Raw genomic sequence first — 24,986 nt, 5'->3', positions numbered from 1 at the left:
TATTTCAAGATTCTCTATGGTCTGGTTCCCACCTTAACTTTCATAATCCTATTTCATTCTATATCCCTTGATATAGTATGTTTAAGCCAATTTGGGTTGCTAGTGACTCCTCAAGTTTAGAACTCCATCTCCCACACTATGTTGCCTTCATTTCTGCTTCCTCATAATTTTTACCCTTTCTCTTTCCAATATTCGGATGAAGTGCTTTCTCCTCTGTGAAACATTTCCTAATCCCTCAATTAGTATTGCTGTCCTCTTCATCAGTTTTATTTGTTGGTGTTGTATTTTATCTACCCAGTAGAATGTGAAATTATTGAGAATAATTATCATTTTTAGCATCTTGTTTAATATACAAGTCTATAATTTGGTGATTTGAATCAAAATTTAGGTGATTTATAAAAAATGAAATTTTTGTTACCTTGCTTGTTAGGTAAATGTTTACCTAATCTGAGAAACATACCACATAATAGAAATAAAAATGGCTCACAATGAGTTGTAAATTATGAAGTTTTATAAAAAAAAATGTAATAGACCAGGTTAGTATCTCATGGTCAAAACTGGAATGAAATGAGACACTTGGATTCCATCTGACAGCAAAAGGAGATTTACTTAGTGAAGCATACATAGCAAAGGAAGGGTATTAAGAAGAGGGAGGTTTATTCATAAAGAACATAGCCACTAGTGTGCTGGAGCCAGCTCACACCATTTCATAGGGACCATGAGCATTTACATCTTGGAAATCTGCAAAGTACAAATTAGGGCTTGATTTATTGTTTGTTGATTGTCTAGTTTTAAGAAAGTGGTGAATAGAATGTTAGTAATGTAGATTAAATGTAAAAGTGTGTCTTACATACATCCCCCCGCTTCTGCCCTGGAGAGTCAGTTGTTAACAGCATTTTCCTGGCAGAACCTTGAGTCAGCTCTTGTGCTGGCTGTGCTATTGGTTTGCATTCAGATTTGGGAGAGTAGGGGCAGGTATCCTGCTCATTTCAGGAAGGTAAATACAACACTCTTTCTATTACACCGTGATTACTCTTGCCATGACCATGTTTTCTATATTCCAATCTGATAATATTGAAGGTTAGCACTAGAAACAGGTGAATTAGACTGTGGAAATACAATATAGAGAAAGCTTAGTTTAATTGACAATAATTTAATGCCACAGAAATACCATCACTGGTGCTTCTAAATCACAGTTCCATATTTACAAGACTGGGATGGAGCTAGGTGGTATGATAGATAGAGCACTAGGTCTGGAATCAGGAATATCTGAATTCAAAATCTGGCCTTTTCTGTTCCCTCTGTGATACTGGGTAAGTCTTAATCTCTGTTTCCTTAACTGTAAAATGTTGATCATAACATCCATCTTTTCAATGTTGTTTTGAGGATCACTTGAGATGATATTCATTCAATGTTTAGCACAGTGCCAGGCATATAATAGGTGCTTTAAAAATGTGCATTCCCTTTTTCTAACTTCTGATTTAAAAAGCTATGGTGCATTAGAATAGTGAATCTGAAGTTGGAGATGGCTAAAATAAATATAAATAACTTGATGATCAGTCTTCATGTGAATAATCAGCCTTTTAGTTTAAACGATATCCCAAATTGTTCTGTGTTAGCAAATACTACCCTTCTGATAGGGTTGTGAAGAAAATGCTTTGTGAGCTATACCTAAGGAATTGTCTCATATCTGCTGTATTTCTCACATAGTAGGGGGCAGATCACCATTGATCAGTTTATTAAAACAGTTATCTGAATAAATCAGGCAGAATTCCACTTTTAACTTAACACCTACTTTTAAAAAAAAATTGAGTTATCCAAATTACTCAGTTCTTAGCTTCACTTTGCTGGTAGAAACTTGTCTTAAATTTACTTATTCTTCAGTTTGACTGTTTCTCTTAGGTCCCAATTATTGAGTGCAGCATGGAGGAATCACTGAATCAAAAGTGGGTTAAACCACTCCCTTGATGGTTTGCTTTATCCAGGTGAGGTACTTTGATGTAAGAAAAGTGTAGATTCCAGGTCCTTGGGGAACACCACACTTTCCAGGAAGACCAAAGGAAGTGATTCCTATAAAAGTGTCTTGGCATATCAAAGGGCCACCGGAATCCCCCTGGAACAAAATCAGAAATGTTGGATGGGAAAGAAATCAGCATTAACTGTTGGTTGAAATAGAAAAAAAAAATCTAAGAGATTTTAAAAAAATGAATTGGCTTCAGTTTATACTTAGGTCAAATGATCATGCTTAATAAATACCATTGTATTGGGTAATATTTGAAAAATCCTAAATTTTATTTTTCAGTATTTTTCCAAATCAGTGAAATTAGGAGCTAAAAACTAGCTAACAACAGCAGCTAACTCTTTTTTTTTTTATGTTTTTTATCTGAACTTAATCAGAATTTTTTTTTTTTTGAAAAGAGAAAATTTCTGGAAATGGCAAATTTAATAATTGAATTAAAAGCAGTGTTTTTACAGCAAAGGGAAAATCAGTTAAATATATTTGAGGCATTGAAACCAAAGTCCCCAAAATAAAAGATGTCTTGCTAGTTTAAGTTCTGTATGGATCGTTTAGTCATTTCAGTTGCATCTGACTCCTATGATTCCATTTGGGTTTTCTTGGCAAAGATACTGGAGTGATTTACCATTTCCTTCTCCAGCTCATTTTACAGAGGAGGAAATCAAGGCAAGTAGGGCTAAGTCTCATAGCCAAGTATTTGAGACTGGATTTAAATTCAGAATTTTAAATTTAGTCACTCTGGACTCCAAGCTGGAGCTTTATCCAATATGTCCCCTAAGTGCTCCTCTTTATGCATTGTCCCTCACTAAAAATCAAATAAAAACGAAAAATGCCCCAAAACCCAAACCCAATAACAACCAGACAAAAATCTCAGAGCAGGCCTCTCCTCTTAGGTTTCATTTGGACTAGAAAATTTTTAACTAGAGTCCGAGGGCCTCTATCCAAATCACATATTATCTACATGGCTATGCCCTAGTCACCCAACCTTTGCCTGCCTCAGTTTTCTCAATTATAAAATGGGCATGATAACACCTACCTGCTAGGGCTGCTGTGAAGATCGGATGGGATATCCGTAAAGCATTTATCACAGTATGTGGCATGTGGGAAAACTATGCAAATGCACACACACATATACATATATACATATACACACATATAAAACATGCATATGTATGTATTTATTATTATAGCACCTGGCACATAGCAGGCTCTGTATAGATGCTAGCTATTATTATATTATAAATGCATGTATATTGTATTATATCATATAATATAATGTAATATAATATTACATTATATTGTAATATATTATAATATACTAGAATATGTTATATATTATATATATGCACTCCAAATTGAAGCCCAAAATCTGCCTGGCTACAGAGGAATCTGCGGGTTGATGGGCAGGATCCCCGAAGGCCTCACAAAGTGAGTTACCATTTGGGGGCCTGGTTAAGCAGGGCTAGTGAGCCATTGGGGAAGGTGCAGGAGGAAAGCTGCCCATCTGAGAGGCGGGATTCAGTGCATCTCCTCTGAGGCCTTGTCCTGGAGCTGAGAATTCCCAGCCATAACTTGTATTCACTAAGAAGGAAGGGGCAGGGTGGTGCAGTGGGAAGAGCCGGGTTAGGGCCCTGCCCCTGGTGTTAACTCCTGTCACTCCCTGATCTTCAGCTTCCTTAGCAGCAGAGTCATAGGGCTAGACTGGGGTTCTGGGCTGTTTTGTGGGGATCTGGTTCCGGCACTCGCCGGCTCAAGCATTGGGACAAAGAATAGACCTTTGGTGAGTTGGCAGAGAGTTGGACAGGTGTTAGGGAAGAGGAGGTGAGGGAGGTCTTGCCCCCTCAGAGGGTCACCTGTGACTTGCATGCACACCTGGGAATAGAAAGCTAAAGGATGGGGCTGGATGGGGCTGCTCCACATATTCCCTCTGGGCCCCAGCTATCTCTAGTGGGGGGGGCCCCCTCTGATCTGCAGGCTTCTGTTTCCCCTCCCCAGACTCTTCCTTCGAGGTCCCCCACAAGAATCTCCTTCATTTAGAGAGGCAAACCATTCATTCTGTTCAGGACTGTTTGCCTAACAGCAACCACTGACTCCAGCTGTTCTTTTACTTACATAACAGGTGTCTTTCCCACCATATTGATTTCCAGCACAGATCATGTTCGGTCCAATGTAAGGGTTAAGATTGTAGTGATTTTTGTCATTGCAGACCCTCCTGTCGATAACAGTGACATTGACTTCTCTCAGAGTGTCTGTGTACTTAGGAGGTTGGTTGGTTATCCGTCCCCATCCTGCAGTGTGGCAAAGGGTACCCTGTTTGACCGGTTTTTCTTTTTGGGGGAGTTTCAGGGCTTTTACAGCCTCTGTAAGCTTCACTTTCCTATTCAGCTGTTGGATGACAAATGTGAACAGTTATTATCGGACAGGATAGTAAGATAAGGCCCATCTTTACTGACAATAAAATATACATGAACTGGAGAGATGCAGAGAGAACTGAGCAGAGACCAGACACCCAAGGACCCACCTGTTTTGTGTGTGTATGTGAAGCCTTCCTTTTCACATCCTTCCCAACATGGTGTCCCTCCCCCCTACTCAAAGTATCACCGTCCATCCCAGATATGGCAGCCATGGGTACCAATGACAAGCCTGGGGCATCAGAGATGGCAGCGAAAGAGAGGATCCACCTGGCCAAGGTTGGGGGTAGGGGAGACTTCTGGAATATTATCAAGAATTACACAACCAAAAAAATCAAGTGCATGAGGCCTGGGCTGGAAGAATGGGAGAGGCCTGAGTCCCGAAGTCGGGGGAACAAAACTTGGCTTTTGCCTTACATGGTCCTAGTCTCTGTAGGTCAAGAGTTCTGATGGTATATTCACCAAGTCCACACCCGTAGGGAATACTACAAGACTAGAGGTTGGTATGGGTCCCAGGGGTGGAAAGTGGGAAGAACAATTTAATTGTGATGGACTACTGGAAATTCTTTGTATCTTCTGAATTCTTAGAGGGGCTAAATGAAAGTTGTCCTATAAAAATACATGAAAACCATAAGGTAGCTTATGGAGTAGTAGATCTGTTGGATTTAATGAAAATCCATGAAATTAGTACAAGGACAGCGTGAGAGCTCATGGCATAAAAGATAGGGCTCTGAGTTTGAAGTCAGGAAGATTGGATTCCAATCTCACCTCTGACACTCTTGAGTGACCATCTCCTCATCTGTAAAAGAAGGGAGTTGGACTGCCAAGGTCCTTCCCAACTGTAAATCCATGAATCTCTGAGGTCTCTTAAATTGGTGACTCTCCATTATCTAGGAAGCCAAGGAAATCTTTTCCCCCAGCACAAGTAAGTTAGCACTTTTACAAATTAAAGCACTTTTGCAAATATTTCATTGAATCCTCAAAACAATCCTGGGAAATAGAGTCATATATGGCCTCAGTCAGGTCTTCCTGACTTCAGGCCCAGTAGTATATCCAATGGCCACCTAGCTACCTCTGTGAGTATGTTTGCTTATGACATGTGCTTTTGCCCAAAGTAACCATTTTAATGTTCCTGAGGAAGGACTTCTTCCCCACTTTCCTCACCCTTCCCCATTAATGCTGCATTAATAAGATGTCACAAAGAGAAAAAGGAAAATGACTCAAGTTCTTGACAAGAGCTCCTTTTTTTACAGACTGGTGACATCTCTCCTCCTTCTACAACTCTAGCAGCCAATCAGTTCATCTTGGGGACAGCTCCAGTCAATAGGACATAATTAGGAGAGGTCTTTTATTCTCTCAACATATCATCAACAGGGACTTTGTATCAGGGGTTCTTAGTCTTTTTGTGTCATGGGTCCTTTTGGCAGTCTGGCAAAACTTATGCATCTCTTTTCTGTTTCATGTTCTTAAATTCACAAAATAAAATACTAGGATTGCAAAGAAAACCAATTATGTGGAAATAAAAATGAAATCTTATCTAATAATCCTTTGGAGGTTCCTTGAATCAGGAGATCTTCCCCAAAGGTGATTTACCTTGTGAATTCATCATGCTGATTAGGAAACACCCCTGATCAACTCCTTATATTTACAAGTTCAGCATCTGTTGTGTTGTATAATTTATAACAGTTCTATATTTAAAAGAAGAAATTATGAATTGCATACCTGAAGAAGTTTGAGATCACCTTCATGTGTGATTCGGTCATAGCATGGATAGGGAAACTCTTTCTTAATAGTCATAATCTGTTTTTCTGGCTCTCTTTTGCTTTTTGAGTGAGCTCCAAGAATGACTTTGGTACTTCCTTTTCTGAAGCAAATATGATGCCATTAGTATCAGGTAATTCCAATTAATTGCTGCCCGTGCCATTTTTACTGATCTAGCCATGTTGGATGTAAAGCAGTGTATTGTTTTTGTACTACATCTGCTATAGATCACAGAGATGTGAAAATACTTGGGAAAAACTCCAGAATGTTTTACATATCTAAGGTATTATAATTATTCATCTCGATTTCATCTCTTTTTTTTTTTTTTGGATAGGAATAGAGTTCAGGTAGAAATGGTTCCAAGATAAGCAATATTTAATGTTCTCTGAACTAGTAATTAAAATAACTTTTTTCTTATAATTGAATAAGTTAATCTTCTTCTTAGTAGTAGTAATAGTAGTATATTTTTGGCTAGTACTAACATAATATTTTAGGGGCAGCCAGATGGTGAAGTGGATAGAGTGCCCAGCCTGGAGTCAGGAAGTCAAATCCAGCCTCAGACAATTACAAGTTGAGTGACCCTGGGCAAGTCACATAACCCTGCTCCTCTTAGCTGCCCTAATGGAAAGGACTATTTTTTCCCTGCTATTGACTTTGTAGCATTCTCTGCACCTTACTAATGGTCATGTAATGGCTCATCACACTTGCTGAGGCAGATGCCTTTGCTGACCCTACATTTTGCAGAGACTGTGTAATCTTAGCTTCAAAGCCCATGTGAATAAGATACCTGTTTGATGGAGATTAATTACTTCAATGTTCCATGCTTTCCTGGAGGATAGGAAAGAGAGTTGATAAGAGCTTGGGAGCAGAGGAATCCTGATTTTTCTGATTTCTAGTTTCAGACTTTCTTTAATACACTGAAGGGAAAGAAAGACTGAGAAGAAGCTAAAATGTAGGCTTGAAGACTATCTGGAACATATGTCTTCTGAAACTGGAACACACAAGACTAGGATTTTTCTTCTCTCAAGGTCTGCTAATTTCATTCATGACCTGGACACAGAACATTGGAGTTATTCATCTCCATCATCAAGATCTTCAGCAAATGGGCTTTGAGGAGGGGGATATATTCCCATTTGGACCCTGGACCTGCTCCTTCTTGTCTGGTGTAAGGCAGGCTTATTCATTCATAGGTTGTCAGGGTTTTTTTGACAGCAAAGGAAATGGGTGTAATTGGGGAATTCAAGGCCCCCGTTTTGGACATCCCCAGAAAAACCAAGTAGACACAATGGATAAGAATATGGAAAATGTTGGGAAATGGGGAAAACCAGACTGGGTACTCTTGTACATGGAAGTTTAACAATGAGGCTGTTAGCCTTGGAAACATCCCCCAAAAAGAAATTTTATATTAAAGGTATTTAAAAAAAACTGGGATTCTTTTATTTTCTTTGGAGGATCAGTCTTCATCTCCTATGCCTCCTTTCAACCCCTGCCTCCAAACAAAAAAAAATAAAACAAATGCCTTAATTATTCAACTTTACAAATTGCAACATCTTAAAGATACACATCTATTTTACTTAATACTATCATCTCAAAAGTCCCATTTCACATTCTGAACCCTAAACAGGAACTGTAATAGCAACTTATTCAAAACTGGGTTCACTTAAGTTTTTCCTTTTATGAGTCAAAACATGTCCCTTTGCTCTTTCTATCTATTGCTTTACTTCCCTATTAATCTGCATGGAGAATCAGGGCAGTTCAACAAAATTAATTTTAAAAAATTATTTTGAAGGAGGCAAAGTGCTTACATTTCACAGTGAGCTGCAGTTATCACCCAGTCTTCTTGGATCAGAGCTCCTCCACAAAAGTTTTTGCCCTCAATGATTAAGGCCATGTAGGGTCTTGAATGAGGATATACTTCATTGCCTCCAATTATATCCACACAGTAATCTGTTTGAAAAAAGAGAAACAATTCAAATAATAAGCAATGTCTCCATAACCAATCTTTTCTGGAGGGATTGCATGGAAAAGAACTGTTTTTTCACTCCTTTTGTATATACTACATTGAAGTTTTCCATTTCAAAAGGATGGCCCATCTCCCTTTTACACACAAAGACCATGCTGGTTTTCAGGGTTTTTGCAGAAGGGAATGGTATAGGGAAGTAGAGTTCAGGTTAGAATTGAGGCAAATCATTGGTCTAGTAATATCTGGAGATCCAGAGGGCAAATGGATGACTGGGACAAAACAAATCTGTAGTTGTTTTAGGAGTATGAATAGTATCTGTATGGAACCGGGGTGCTCAGAGAACCCTGAGTATGATCCTGGGGCATGGACTAGTTTTAGGAGCAGAGCTCCTTCTCACCCACAGATCCTGGCAAACTCCCTTAATGTAATGGACACAAGAAGCCTTTTGGTTACAAGTTCCCTTCCAACTCTCCGGTCTGTAGAGTGATTTCCTTTGGCTACAGGGTTTTGCTTCTTGTAATTTCGCATTTTTGTTGTCATTGTTCAGTTATTTTATTCTGTCCAACTCTTTGTGATCCCATTTAGGGTTTTCTTGGCAAAGATACTAGAATCCTTGTTGATTAATCATTTTAGTTATGTCTTTGTGATCCCATTTTCTTGGCAAAGATGCTGAAGTACTTTGCCATTTTTCTGCTCCAGCGCAATTTACAGATGAGGAAACTGAGGTAAACAGGATTAAGTGATGTGATCAGGATCACACAGCTAATAAGTATCTGAGACCAGGTTTGAGCTCTGAAAAATGAGTCTTCCTGACTCCAGGCTTGGCACTCTACCCACCCTGTACCACACCCAGCTGTCCTAGAGAAATCATTGCTTAAATCCTTTATCTCAAACCCCCAAAGAGCTCATTGAGCAGCACAGCAGTGACTCGAGAATTCCCTAAGTCTGTGTAAAACAGAGTTGAAAATCAAGTCAGGAGAGCCTCCCCACCAAGACACCTATGCCCCTGTAACTCAATTGCTGTGCTGTGATGAAATCTTACCTTGATCTTTCCAAGAAAAATTCCTCTGCAATTGCAGAGGTAATATAATATCCCAACTTATAATAAAAATCACCCCAAAGGTTTTTCCTATTTTCATCAACTTTCTAATGGAAGGGAAAGAAGCCTTAGAGCTATTCAACAGCTTCTGTCTTCCTCTCTTCCCATCATAATGCAATTTCTGATTTTGTCTTTCCAGTTGTGGTCATATTAGGAAAGACATAGGGTTAGGTTTGTATTTTTCAATTCTAATCCAGAGTGGAAAAGCTTTGATACAGCCATAGCATGGGACCCCAGCTTTCACATCCTAGGGGAGGGGATGAAATTCTACACATATAGTCTTTTGCTTTTGTAAAATACCATTTGGGACAATAGTTGGGAATTGTGTGAAGATATTTACCTATGAGAATGAAGAAGATGATACACACGACAAGGATTTACTAGAGTTAGCTTGAACTAACTGATAATACAACTCGTTAAATGTTCATGAGAAAATTTATACTTTGGAAATCTGCAAAATTTACTAATCAAGGCTTGGCTTTTTTTCCCTTCTGATTATTTATACTTAAAGGAAAGAATGTTAAAAATCTAGACTTAACTTATAAGTATGCTATGGTTCCATTTTGTTGTTATTATTATTATTATTGGAGAGCTTGTTATCAAGCATTTGCCAGCATACCTCTATATACAGAGCTGTCATAACAGGTTATATGTAATTAACCCTGTAATTTTGGTTGTGCAGTTTCAGAGATTATTAAAGCCTACTGCCAATTCTCCAAAATATTTTTTCATGCCTAGTAGATAATCCTTATGAGAGTTTTGTGGTTAATAAATTATACCCTCATTATTCACAAATAAAATGCAATGCTGATTTTATTGGTCATATGATGTGGACCAAATAACATAGAGCCAGGAACTTGACTGATGAATGAATGGATATAGGGATCTCCCTTTACCACTCCCTTATCATCTTTTCTACAACTTAATAGTCTCAGAAAATTGCCTAGAACTAGTTTTCAACACTGTCCTTATTGGAAAAATGAAATCTGGCCTTGATACCCTTTTGTATTTTTCTATCTGAGTAGATAATGCCAGTGACTGCAATACCTTTTTTTTTTCAGACAGTATGATGAAAAAAATTTCCTTCTAAAACAGAAACATGTATTTAGTTGTCAAGAAAGAATGCTAAAAATGTAAAGGTTCTGCAAGCTATGATAACTTCTCTCTTTTTGGCAGAAATAATATCAAGGTTTCCTCCTGCACATTTAAGTACTGGAACAGAAATAGGCAGAAATAGTCTTACCTCCAGGAATTAGCAGTAGGAATGTGACGCCAGAGAGCAAAGACACAAAGGAAACCAAAGGCACGTCCATTTTTGCTGGCACTCACCTACTCCCAGGACTCTTTTTGAGCACTGATGCTCTCTAATATATACCAAAAAAATAAAAGGAGGATGTGGTTTTCTTTCACACCTCTTTTCCCACATACTTTTTTCCCCCTCTTAAAGATTGGTGTTAGGAAACAAAGCATGGGTGACCACCAAGTGACAACCACAGATGACCAATCTTAGCAGCTATGAAATGTTTCTGCAGCCTTGAATAAATTTACCAGTAATGGGAACTAATACAAAGACTTGGAATAGGGGGAAGGGAGAAACGCCCTTTGAGTCAGAATACTTCTGAAATTGTTTATTAGTATTGCAGATGTGACTTTTTTAAAAGTAAAAAATACTGAGTGTCTTAGATGATATTTCAAGGAATGTGATTTTAATTTGGAAAAGAAGATATTTTGAGATCCAATAAATGTAGTATAGAAAAATTATATGAACAATCCTCAATCAGATTTTTTATAAGCTATCTCTAAGAAATGTAAACATGCATCGATTTGTTAACTCTGAGTGGAAGAATATTCCTACCCATCTGCAGGCTCATAGTTCTGGTCTTTAGATTGATTTCTCCTTTCTGGAGAATGATTAGCTGTAATCTTATCTGGAAGTGTTGGTGAAAAATAAATGGATTAGATCTGAGATTCTTAATCTGTTTTTTTATTATTATTGATTTCTTTGGTATTCTGGTGAAGTACTTAGTGTAATCCAGTCTTCAAGTCTGAGGTGTTTTGCATCTTATACATGATTCTACTTGGTGAAAAGGATAACTCAGAGTTGCCAGACTGGGAAAGCTTTGGAAAGGAGAGGTGCTCATCCTGTCAGGCTTCAAGAAGGGATATACATGAATCCAGACTTTGTTTGGGACTAATTATGGAGGGCAGGAAAAAAAAAAAAGACTTTGGGGAGTAACAGATGTATGAAACCATATTTCAACATATCCCTGATTTTCAGTTTACCACCAGAGAGATTTTGGGAAATTTCCCCTTGGACAAGGTGGGGGCCCATCTCTTGGCTGAATTATCAAGTTCATTCAGTATATTTCCTGGTATATTCTAATCTATAGAACACCTTTGATTTCTGTTTTCTATCAGGTTGAAAAAATGAGTTTACTAATGCAGACAAGATTAGAAGGGAAGCAATAAACTGGGAAAATATTTTTACAGTCAAAGGTTCTGATAAAGGCCTCATTTCCAAAATATATAGAGAATTAACTCTAATTTATAAAAAATCAAGCCATTCTCCAATTGAAAAATGGTCAAAGGATATGAACAGACAATTCTCAGATGAAGAAATTGAAACTATTTCTAGTCATATGAAAAGATGCTCCAAGTCATTATTAATCAGAGAAATGCAAATTAAGACAACTCTAAGATACCACTCCACACCTGTCAGATTGGCTAAGATGACAGGAAAAAATAATGATGATTGTTGGAGGGATGCGGGAAATCTGGGACATTGATGCATTGTTGGTGGAGTTGTGAACGAATCCAACCATTTTGGAGAGTAGTTTGGAACTATGCTCAAAAAGTTATCAAACTGTGCATACCCTTTGATCCAGCAGTGTTACTACTGGGATTATATCCCAAAGAGATTATAAAGAAGGGAAAGGGACCTGTATGTGCACGAATGTTTGTGGCAGCCCTTTTTGTAGTGGCTAAAAACTGGAAACTGAATGGATGTCCATCAGTTGGAGAATGGCTGAATAAATTGTGGTATATGAATATTATGGAATATTACTGTTCTGTAAGAAATGACCAGCAGGATAATTTCAGAAAAGCCTGGAGAGACTTAACACAAACTGATGCTGAGTGAAATGAGCAGGACCAGGAGATCATTATATACTTCAACAACAATACTATATGATGACCAGTTCTGATGGACCAGGCCATCCTCAGCAACGAGATCAACCAAATCATTTCCAATGGAGCAGTAATGAACTGAACCAGCTACGCCCAGAAAAAGAACTCTGGGAGATGACTGGAAACCATTACATTGAATTCCCAATCCCTATATTTATGCACACCTGCATTTTTGATTTCCTTCACAAGCTAATTGTACAATATTTCAGAGTCTGATTCTTTTTGTACAGCAAAATAACGTTTTGGTCATGTATACTTATTTTGTATCTAATTTATATTTTAATATATTTAACATCTACTGGTCATCCTGCCATCTAGGGGAGGGGGTGGGGGGTAAGAGGTGAAAAATTGGAACAAGAGGTTTGGCAATTGTTAATGCTGTAAAGTTACCCATGCATATATCCTGTAAATAAAAGGCTATTAAATTTAAAAAAAAAATGAGTTTACTAGTTTTTCACTATTGGTGATAGTCTTTCATGTAACTCATAGTTAGTGGAAAGGAATTAAGCCAGTGGATGTAAAATTAGTGTAAGTAATCTCTTTAAAGGATAATGACCAGAAATGTGCCTTGAATGCTTAAAAAAATCATGCCTTTAGGCCAGCAATATCTGAAGGAAGGGGAGATAGATGTTATTTTATTCTAGTATTTTCCCTCTCAGGGGAGACCAGAATGGTCTTCCTTTTCTTGATGCTCTCCAGGCAGGAATTAATGTGTCCTTTGGAAAGGAGTGGACAAGATCTTATATATCTATATATCTATATCTATATATCTTATATATCTATATATCTATATCTATATATCTTATATATCTATATTTACATCTATGTCATTTATATCTAAATACAAAACTTTTAGCAATCTGTTTTTAGACAACCCATGAACATAAACTCATTAAACATATACCCTACATTAGAATAATGTTTTTAAGTGGTGATGAGGTTAGTGGCAATAAGAGAGTTATTAAAGATCCTCTTTTAATCAGCTATAGATTTAAAGTGAAACAATTCATTTACTCCCGAATTATTAATTGCAAAATGAAAGTTTTTTGTAGTATAGAAACCAGTTTACTAAGAGACTGACCTCTATAGTGGCACAGTCCTATTAGGGAAATAGAATCTTATACAGAGAATGCTCAGTGGGCAGGGTCCTAGCAAATTGCTTGGCCCTCTGCAAGGAACTGAGCTAAAAGAAGCTTTCGATATGGGTATCTTGGTGGGGGTCCAGACCAGGATTTCTCAATTAAATGAGAATTTAGAATTTCAAAAAGATCAATGGGACTTGATTTGCCCTTGAATAGTGTTACTGCTCTCATGCTGGGAAGATGGGCCCTCTCTGTAGACTCCCTGGAGTCTGTAAGATCCTGATCTCTGAAATTATAAAGGGGACACAATATAAAGGGAACACAGCTTCAGAGTGATAATCTTAAAGGGAACACAGCTTCAGTAAAGTTAACAGTTTCCCTCCCCCTTCAATACGATTGTTGAGAAACAAATTTTACTGATATATACTTATCAAAGTATCAAAAAACAAGTTCATAACATTTTAAGACAATACAGATTCATAAAGACCTTTGAATTTGTGTTTTTTTAAATAATATTTTTGAGGCTGCAAAAATTTCTCAAACTATTGCAAAAATTAAATATCTTGGAATTTTTTTCTCTCAAGAAAGGAATGTTTAACTGGAAAGAGGAAGCCAAATTTTGCCACTTCTGTTCAAATTGGGGAAAAAGTTTTTTTTGTAAGAATTACTGGCTTAAATAAACTGGGAAAATATTTTTACAGTCAAAGGTTCTGATAAAGGCCTCATTTCCAAAATATATAGAGAATTAACTCTAACTTATAAAAAATCAAGCCATTCTCCAATTGAAAAATGGTCAAAGGATATGAACAGACAATTCTCAGATGAAGAAATTGAAACTATTTCTAGTCATATGAAAAGATGCTCCAAGTCATTATTAATCAGAGAAATGCAAATTAAGACAACTCTAAGATACCACTACACACCTGTCAGATTGGCTAAGATGACAGGAAAAAATAATGATGATTGTTGGAGGGGATGTGGGAAAACTGGGACATTGATTCATTGTTGGTGGAGTTGTGAAGCAGAATCCAACCATTTTGGAGAGTAGTTTGGAACTATGCTCAAAAAGTTATCAAACTGTGCATATCCTTTGATCCAGCAGTGTTACTACTGGGATTATATCCCAAAGAGATTATAAAGAAGGGAAAGGGACCTGTATGTGCACGAATGTTTGTGGCAGCCCTTTTTGTAGTGGCTAGAAACTGGAAACTGAATGGATGTCCATCAGTTGGAGAATGGCTGAATAAATTGTGGTATATGAAAATTATGGAATATTACTGTTCTGTAAGAAATGACCAACAGGATGATTTCAGAAAGGCCTGGAGAGACTTACAACTGATGCTAAGTGAAATGAGCAGGACCAGGAGATCATTATATACTTCAACAACAATACTAGATGATGACCAGTCCTGATGGATCAGGCCATCCTCAACAACGAGATCAACCAAATCATTTCTAATGGAGCAGTAATGAACTGAACTAGCTATACCCAGAAAAAGAACTCTGGGAGATGACTAAAAACCATTACATTGAATTCCCAGTCCCTATATTTATGCACACCTGCATCTTTGATTTCCTTCACAAGCTAATTGTACAATAATTCAGAGTCTGATTCTTTTTGTACAGCAAAATAATGTTTTGGTCATGTATACTTATTGTGTATCTAAGTTATATTTTAATATATTTAACATCTACTGGTCATCCTGCCATTTAGGGAGGGGGGTGTGGGAGTAAGAGGTGAAAAATTGGAACAAGAGGTTTGGCAATTGTTAATGCTGTAAAGTTACCCATGTATATATCCTGTAAATTAAAGGCTATTAAATAAAAAAAAAAAAAAAAAAAAAAATTACTGGCTTCAGCTTTTGAGGAAACATTAGTTTCTAGTCTTTTAGAAACAAATTTATTTTTTATACCTGGCAGGGAGATAAATATTAAACAGGCACTTCTATGACTCATTCAGTGATGAATTTACAAGGCTCACCATTAACAGGCTGCTGACCTCAAACTTTTAGCTATTTCTTGTAAATCATGATTGAAACCTTTAAATGCAACTGGTCTAAGATCATTCTTTCTGCTTTTCCTACAACTTAAAGACATGTCATTGGTTTCAGAAATGGAGACCTTTGTTGCTAGTTTTGGTGGGGAGCCCACTGAGTAATTGATAATGTAGATTGAAACAACAAAAATAAGACTGGTTAACACATGACTGAAAAACCCTCAAAGGAAGTGTTAATTCTTTTGCTTCTTTTACCATTACTGTGGTTGCCATGATTCATTTTATGACAATTAAAAAATATGATGCTGCTGCTGGATCCACAAGCACTGAGCTACTATATTCATTCCCTGTCCTGTACCCAAGCATATGGTTTACACAGGGTAAAAGTCTTAGGGAATCTTTCCTTTAATGAGAAAGGGGTAGTCTCTATTACATAGGCACTCACACATTTGAAAGGTGCCAACTTAAAATACAATTCAACAATTTAACTTGTAACAACTGTTACTACTGATGAGAAGAGGATACTTAAACCTTATTAAAATACAAAGTAGATTTTAGAACTTCTCATTAGGCATTTACATTTCACCTTAGTGAAGGGATCAAACTGGCACATGACTGCAGGTAAAATGAAAAATCATTTATTTAACTACTTACTATTTGATGAGCATTCTGTAAAGTCTTGGGGATACAAGTATAAATAAACAAGATTTTCTCTGCCCTTTATTTATAATTTAATCAGCTAAAATAACATATAAAGGGATCTATGGCCTGTTTGGGAGAAAGAAGTCCCAATGGACCAATTGGATTGGCAACTGGAAGAGCAATTGATTGATATATCCTATCCAGGAATGGTAGTATTAATTTTTATTATTGTTCTAATTAGAATTGTTAGGGAGGGGTGGGGAATGAAAGCAGCAATATGGTACAGAGATGTCATGGTAGCCTGAAACCGAGCAGTGCTTTAGGGGTGTGATTTTTAGTTCCAGGAAGGAGGCTGGAAAGCAGCTCTTGTGAGGAACAGTCCTCCCAATGTAGAAGCTTCCCCTTTTACTATCTAGTAAATAGATGAGTAAAAAAATTTTACTCATTTGGACCCAGGACACTGAAACCTCTCAAGTCACAAGGTCTCTTTGAAGCCTACAAATTTTGTTTTTGTTGTTTAGTCATTTTCAATCCAACGTTTATGATCAACTTGGGGTTTTCTTAAGATACTGGAATGGTTCAACATTTCCTTCTCCAGCTCGTTTTACAGACAAGGAAGCTGAGGCAAATTGGGTGAAGTGACTTGACCAGAGTCACACAGTGTCTGAGGCCAGATTTGAACTGAACTTTTCCTTCTTCCAAATCTGGTATTTTTTCCGTTGTGCTGCCCCCAAACCTACATAGATCTATCCCCTAAATAATATTTGATAGGGAAAGGAAACATTAGGAAAAAAAGATAGCCAAGAAAGTCCAGGTGAAAGTTTACCTAGTTGAGTCACTTTTTCACTGGAAAGAAGGTAGGCATGCCATCAGGGTGAGAAAAAAAGAGTATTACCTCTTCCTCTATCTTCTTTCAGAGGGAGTCTAGGCATACTGTCTGCCACACAGGGAGCAAGAGGCTGAACTGGAAGACATCTCTCATAACTGACACAGAAGCCCATTCCAAGGTTACTGCTAAGGGAGCAGGAGAAGGACCAAGGAACTTGGTCTTGCAACATCACATCAAAATGCCAATGGCTCCTTATTAGATCATGTTACTTAATAGCCAATATTTCTTTGTGATCCATCTTTTCTCTTATTTTGACAGCCCTCATATCTGAAGATGAGGCAGTTTTTTTTTTCCAATAATAGCTTTTTATTTTCAAAATACATGCAAATATAGTTTTCAACATTCACCTTGAAAAATCTTGTGTTCCAAATTTTTTCTTTTCCTTTTCCCCTCTTTCCTTCCCCTAGACAGTAAGTAATCCAATATATGTTAAACTTGAGGAATTCTTCTATGCATATTTCCACATTTATCATGCTGCACAAGTAAAATCAGATCAAAAAGGGAAAAAATGAGAAAGAAAAAAAGCAAACAAAAAATAACAAAAGGTGAAAATACTATGTTGTGATCCACATTCTCCTCTGATGGTCTTCTCTCTGGGTAGCTCTCTCCACTGGAATTGGCCTGAATCACCTCATTGTTGAAAAGAGTTATGTCCATTATAGCTGATCATCGTATAATATTCCTGTTGCTGTCTGTAATGATCTCCTGGTTCTACTCACTTCATTTAGCATCAGTTCATGCAAATTTCTCCAGCCCTTTCTGTAATCATCCTGCTGATCATTTTTTATAGAACAATAATATTCTATAACATTCATATACTATAACTTTTTCAGCCATTCCTACCTGGAGTATCCATTCAGTTTCCAGTTTCTTGCCACTCCAAAGAGGGCTGCCACAAACATGCATGTGGGTCCCTTTCCCTCCTTTAAGATCTCTTTGGGATACAAGCCCAGTAGTAACACTGCTGGATCAAAGAATATGCACAGTTTGATAACCCTTTGGGCATAGTTCCAAATTTCTCTCCACAATGGTTGGATCCTTTCACAATTCCATCAACAATGTATCAGTGTCCCAGTTTTCCCATATCCCCTCCAACATTTATCATTATTTTTTCCTGTCATCTTTGCCAATCTGAGAGGTGTGCAGTGGTACTGGTGAGGCAATTTCTGAAAGATTTAATTAAGGTAATTGTTTCTAGCTCCCAAGGCATCTGCTTACCAGCCAATAAGGTCCTTCCCAGAGGAACTCCCCACTGGATGGGGCCGTGTTCAGTTGTCCTACCCTATGTTTTGCCCCTGGACCCAGAGAAGAGAGAGTGATGCTGGTGGCTTTGCATAGTCCTCCCTCACTTACCACAAATGCAATTTGTGGCTTTATCATCTTGATGTCATGGTCCTTATCCAGAACTAAGGGATGACTCCAAGGGATGACTCTTATACCCTGATTTTTCCTAATTACCTAACAATGAAGTAATAGGTAAGAGCTGAGAACTCTTAGTCCACCTCCTCATTAAAATATCCATCAATCAGGGTTGCATTATCTTTCCAGGAGATGTCCAAATGACATACTTTTAGGCCAATTGGGAAAAAATGCTACACATAGGGTTAAAAGGTGTTCTTGCAATCACCTTGAGTGGTGCAGTGGATAGAATGCAGGATCTGGAATCAAGAAGACTTACCTTCCTGAATGCAAATCTGGCCTCAGACTCTTATTAGCTGCATGATCTTAAGGAGATCATCTAAGCCTGTTTGCCTCAGTTTCCTCACCTATAAAGTGAGTTGGAGAAGGAAATAGCAAACTGTAGCTTTGCCAAGAAAATCACAGATGGGGTCACAAAGAATTGGGCACAACAGAAACAATATATATTTGTGTTTGTGTATGTGTGTATATCTGTGTGTATTTGTATGTATATATATATGTGAATTTAAAATCTAAAACACTTAGGATCCCTCATTCCCATGAGCTGAAATGAATACACAAGTGAATGTTTGTTATTTTTTGAAATTAGCAATAGAAAACTGTGACAACAAGAAGGAAAGGGAAATTTCTATTGTTTTTAATTATTTACTTATGGTAGATAAAAAAAGCTAATTAAGTACTGAGCTTATTAATACACAAACACACACACAGAGGATGAGGATGTGGTTTTCTTTTCTTTGTTTTACTTGAAAAGGTTTTGACTGATTACTGGATACTGTCCTCCCCCAATTTCAGTTAGAATAGTGATTTTTTAAATAGCTTAACAGATGATTGTCATGTCTGCCTAAGTTAGAATTTCCTAATGCCCAAATGCTACATGCAGATGCTGGGAGTATAAAAAATTAATAAGAAGATGAAAAAAAAACATGAAAGCAATGATGCGGAGTAGTTTTCTATTTTCTTTCTATATATGTTCAATACCTCTTAAAACTTAAAATGTATTTCATGTTTTTTGCTTTTTGTTTTTTCATTTCCAAATATATCACTTTACTAATATTTTTCTAGAGAATCATCCCTTGTAACAAAGAATAAAAGAGAAAAAGACTATAGAAAACAGTCCAACAAAACTAACCAGCATACAAACTAAGTTTAACAATACATGCTGTGTTTCCCTTTAATGTCTTCCTCTGCAAAGGCTGGGGAATACCTTTTCTTCTTTGAGACAAATCTCAATTGTTATAATTACATTATCCATTTATTTATTTTTGGTTCTTCCCATTTACCTTGTTGTAGTCCTTGTGTATATTATTTTCCTGGTTCTGCTCACTTCAGTCCCTATTAGTTCCCATATTGCTCTGATTTCTCTTTATTCATTGTTTCTTATGGAGGCAATGATATTCCCTTACATTCCTGTACCACAATTTATTTGACCATCTTCCAAATGATAAGTATCCAACTTGTTCTCATTTTTTTTGCTACTGGAAAAAAATAGAGCTATGAAATTATTATTGCTTCTACCTTCATTACACCTCTGGTATATGGCTTCCTTTTTATACCCACATGTCAACTGCCTTAACACAAATCTACCCTCATCTTCTCATACCTAGGCTACTGCAATGCTCTGCCTTAATTTTCATTCTCTCCCACCCCCAACTCCATTCTCTCCTCACCTGCTGAAATGATATTCCTAAAGCACAGGTGCCAGTAGGACTGTATTGAAGAGTACAGAGGAAGGTGTAAGAGTACTGGAAAGGTGAGAGGAAGCTAAATTATGGAGGGCTTTGAATGCAAACAGAATGCTTGATATTTGCTCCTAGTGGAAAGGGAAGCCATTAAAATGTATTGAGTAGGACTGTGACAAAACCCTAATACCTTCAAAGAATACTAACAAGGTGAACTCAGGAAGAGGAGTCTTTCTGTCTCCATGTGGTACCACTTAATGCTAATTTGTGGTTTTTAAAGTCGATATACTGCCTCAACCACCCATTTTTATTTGAGTTTGACATTAGACTAGATGACCCCTAAGATCCTTTTATAGATCTGTGACCCTATTTAGTATTTGGGAAGATATTACTATTATTTAATTGTAATAGTTTCTTTTTATTCTGATGATTTTGTTACATAGAAGAATCTGCTTGTATTGTGGAAGGATATGTGAAATACCCATTAAATGATCAAAACTATAGTATTTTTGTCTTTGTTTCCATGAGTGGGGGCTAACACTGCAGCAGGTTATATGCAAATTCAGTAAAGGCCTGGCCCCATTATTACTCTGATTTCCCTACTGCTAGAATGTATGCCATTGAACATAAAGGGGTGGGGAACTGTACACAATGGTGTATATATACAATCCTTACTACTAGAATAAGGTTATTGGATCTTTTGAGCTCAGAACCTTGGAAACATAATGGTCTAAGCTGATCAAATGTCTACATTAAATCCAGTACCAATATCATGACCCCCTATTTAATTACACACAATTTAAGAAGCTTTGCTCTATACTATTTCACTTGGTGATCTCATTGGCTTTCATGGACTAAACTATCATTTCTGTGCAGATAATTCTCAGATTTGCCCATTCCTAACCTGTCTCCTGATCACCTGTCTTGCAATTCTAACTGCCTACCAGATATTTTGAACTGAATATCCTGTAGACATCTTAACTCAACATGTCCCAAGCTGAACTTATTATGGTTTCCTAAAGCTTTCTCCTCTTCCTAATTTCCCTATTACTGTGGTGGGTACCACATTCTCTCAGTCAGTAGGCTCATAATGTAGGTTTCTTGACTCCTCACTTGCTTTCCTCTGTCCCTCCCTGTTGTATCCTGCTTTCTAGAGCTTCCAAGTTGGGGTGACAAAACATACTGTTGCTTTTTAGAGCTCCCATGCAGGAATGATTAATATATACCTTCCTAGTGGAGAAGTGATGAGATGGGACTCCTGAGAATGATGGGAAAATGGAGTCCCCTTATTTCAAGGGCTTTCCCTTTTTTAATAATGTAACAAAAACAACACTGAGCACATAGGACCACATAAACAACTTGCTATTGTATGTAGTTGCCACCTGGTATCACTTCCACCTGTATCACTCTGCCTCACTCTCCATACAGGTTATCACCACCCCCTAACTTCTCAGGAAGGCCGAGAGCCCTTAGGGGAGATGGGGAGCCAAACCAGACATTGTCAGCAGTTTTCCTCTGGGCTGAAGGGTCTTATATCTCACCTAGAGTTTCTCCACTGACTGTGACCCTCTACCCCTCCCCATCTTCTTTCCTATGTCCAATCAGTTGCTAATTCTGTTTTTATTATTTTAGTAATTTCTCATATAATCTCTCTTCTGGCAGTCACTTTTGTGCAAACTCTCATCACCTTATGTCTAAACCATTGCAATAAGCTGCTGATAGGTCTGCCTGCCATCTATCCCCACTGTAGTCTATCCTCCTCCACTCAGTTGCCAAAATGATCTTTCTAGAGTGCAATAATCATGTCACTCCTCCTCCAGCCAATGACCCCCTTCTTCCCCCCTCAGTAGCTCTCTTGTTTTCAGGATTAAATATAAAAGTCCTCTTTTTGGCTCTTAAAACAACTCTTCCATAATCTGGCCTTTTTCTACTTTTCTAGTCACTTTACAAAATAGGCAACCTCTACTGCTAAAGCACTTTGTTACTCCTCCCAACTCTGGGCATTTTCATTGGCTTCTCCAAACCTGGATCACTATTCTTTCTCATCTATACCTCCTGGCTTCCCTGGTTTCTCCAAGACTCAGCTAGCCTCATTCTCTGTAAGAATTATTCCCTGGGGGCAGCTAAGTGGCACAGCAGATAGAGCACTGGCCCTGAGTTCAAATGCACTTAGATACTTATTAGCTATGTGATCCTAGACTAGACACTTAATTCTGATTGCCTTCAAAAACCCCACCACAAAACTAACCAAACAAAAAAGAAGCCATTCCATATTTCCCTTAATGTTAGTGCCTTCTTTCTATTGATTATATCTGCTTTACTCATATATCTTGTTTGTACATAGTTACTTATGTATCATCTCCCCCATTAGATTGAGTTCTTTGAGAGCAGGGACTTTTTTCCCCCCTATCTCGGTATCCTCAGCCCATAGCAGAGTACTAAGCAATTAAAAGGCATTTATTAAAAAATATTGACTAACTGTAATTCTCATGATTCCTGACACTACAATTATGTACAGTAGCATTGTTGTGGTTGTTTGTTACTGTTCATCCTTTGTTTTAGGAGAGGACCAATGACATCAGGAGGCTGATGTTTTGACTCTGGCATGAATTGGCTTTAGGTGAGACAGAGTTGCACAAAGTTGTCAGTCTCACTTTCTCTCCCAGGACAAAAGCTAAGACAACTGGCAATGGCCTGGGACATAGTGAATGGCTTTGAAATTGGAACAGATGGTTCTCATCCACCCTCTCTACCAGGGAAAGTTTTCTTATGCTTAGGGTAAACATCCCCTTAACTCACTGGTCTATCAGTTACCTTCCATTTGATTTAGCTTGCCTGCAGAGATGCTACAGCTTCTTGGAGCTACCGGTGAGAGCTGGAGGATACTAAAGGGGAGCACCCTTGAAAAGGGCTCACCACAAGTTCTCACCCCAGAGATGCTAGTCTTTCCTGATTACCATTCACCCCACAGCCATTTAATAAAGGTTGTTAAATAAGTGAATTCATATTACTAGTAGAATAAAGTTTTCCCCAAGAATGAAGCATTTAATCTAATGAAGCCTTATTTTTCCACCCAGAGTAAAAAAAAAAATATTTTGGACAGAATCCATTTTAGATTCAAATATCCTGGAAATAGTGAATGTTGGTCCTATGAAATTGACAAAGCAACATGAATTTTCCCTGTGCCAGAGGCCCCATAAAGCAAATGGTTATATTTGCCTCAAATTATTAGCAAACCAAGCTAAACACATAACCACCCAGTTGAGATGATGCTTCAGTCTTGTATGTTACAACTCAACTAGTAACAGAGAATTGGATTGCATCATTGATTTAGAATGGGAAGAAACCTCAGAAGTCATTTACTTCAAACTCCTCATTTTATAGATTAGGAAACTAAGGTTTAGAGAGAAGTAACCAACCCAGCCAGAGATTTGAACATTATTTTGGGGGGTTTAAATTGAGAGAGGGAGGGGTACACTGCACAGCTTTGCATCAAATAGAAAAATATAGAAACTAGAGAACTGCTCTGAAAATTAAACTTTAATTTTAATTAAAATTTAGAATATAATAATATGCTATAACTATACATAAATAAAAAGAAATTAAAAGAAAAAATCCCCCCAAACCAGTTCACTTTTTAATAAGAGTAAAAGCATATAAATAATTGTGCACAAAGAAGATAATTTAGAGGACAAAGTGTAGATAATGACCAGAGAGAACTGGAATTAAGTTTGAAGGGGGGATATCTTAAGATATAAGTGAATTGGAAAAGATTTCCTATAGAAGGTGAGATTTTTTTTAAATTGGAATTTGAAGAAAATCAGTGGAGTCAGAGGCAGAGTTGAGGAGAGAGAGTGCTACAAACATGTGGGACAGCCAGTGTAAGTGGGGAAAAGTTGGGAAAAGGAATATTTTGTTCAAGGGATAGCAAGGAGGTCATCTCAGTGGATTAAAGAATACATGATAGGATGGGAATGGGAAGAAATTAAAAGTATAAGAAGACTGAAAAGATATGGGAGACACAGGGTATGAAGATCTTTGAATATCAAACAGAACTTTATATTCACCCTTGGAAGTGATAGGGAGCAATTGAAGCTTACTGAATAGATAGGTGATATGGTGAGACCTATGCTTTAGGAAAATCATTTTGGAAGCTGAAAGTATTAATTTCCCCACTGTAACGGGGAAGAGAATTGTAGCAGTAAGACCAATCAATGAGCATGAGGTAGTTGCAGTAGCACAAGAGATATTGTTAAGGTAGAAACAACAAGATGGAAACTGATTGGATATGAGAGGGTGAGAAAGGGTGAGAATCAAGGATGACACCTTAGACTTGGAGCTTATTACAAATGAAAATAAATGAGGGAGTCAATGAGAGTTTTGGACAGCAATAAGTAAGTGTGTGTGTATATACATTTTGGTTTTATACTTAGCATCTGGCACAATGCTTGGCATATAGTTGTGTTTAATAGTGACAGTTGTTCATTGATAGATTCATCTGATAGCCTTTACTTTTTCAAGTTAGGGTAATCTCAATGAATGGAGTGCTGATTTTGGAGTCAGGAAGTACTGAGTTCAAATTTTGTCTCAGATACTTAGCTGTGTGATAAGTCACTTAGCCCCTCCCAGTTTCAATTTCCTCATCTATAAAATTGGGGAAACAATTGCTTTTATCTCACAGAATTTCCGTGAGGATCCAATGAAATAACATAGGAAAACATTTTGCAAACCTTAAAGTGTTTTATGAATGCTGGAGGATAATATAGTGTTACTTATATAACTTTGGTGTCACTTGAGAGATAAATAGTAACCCATCTAATAAGTGATAGAGTTTGACCT

General features: G+C 37.4%; 1 protein-coding gene across 1 annotated transcript; it reads right to left on the bottom strand.

Moving 5' to 3' along the window:
* Positions 1 to 638: 638 nt before the first annotated feature.
* GZMA (granzyme A) lies at positions 639 to 10,610 on the bottom strand. The gene is made up of 5 exons (XM_003759363.4): positions 10,495 to 10,610; positions 7,995 to 8,136; positions 6,151 to 6,292; positions 4,130 to 4,402; positions 639 to 2,113 (listed from the first exon to the last, which is right to left on the bottom strand). The coding sequence occupies exons 1-5, from the start codon at positions 10,562 to 10,564 to the stop codon at positions 1,952 to 1,954; spliced, it is 789 nt and encodes a 262-aa protein (XP_003759411.1). The 5' UTR covers positions 10,565 to 10,610; the 3' UTR covers positions 639 to 1,951.
* Between the last annotated feature and the right edge of the window lie 14,376 nt (positions 10,611 to 24,986).

This window comes from Sarcophilus harrisii, chromosome 1 (genome assembly GCF_902635505.1).
Source record: "Sarcophilus harrisii chromosome 1, mSarHar1.11, whole genome shotgun sequence".
Taxonomy (NCBI): Eukaryota; Metazoa; Chordata; class Mammalia; order Dasyuromorphia; family Dasyuridae; genus Sarcophilus; species Sarcophilus harrisii.
The sequence above is the reverse complement of the archived record's forward strand: the minus strand, read 5'-3'. Positions and strand labels throughout refer to the sequence as shown.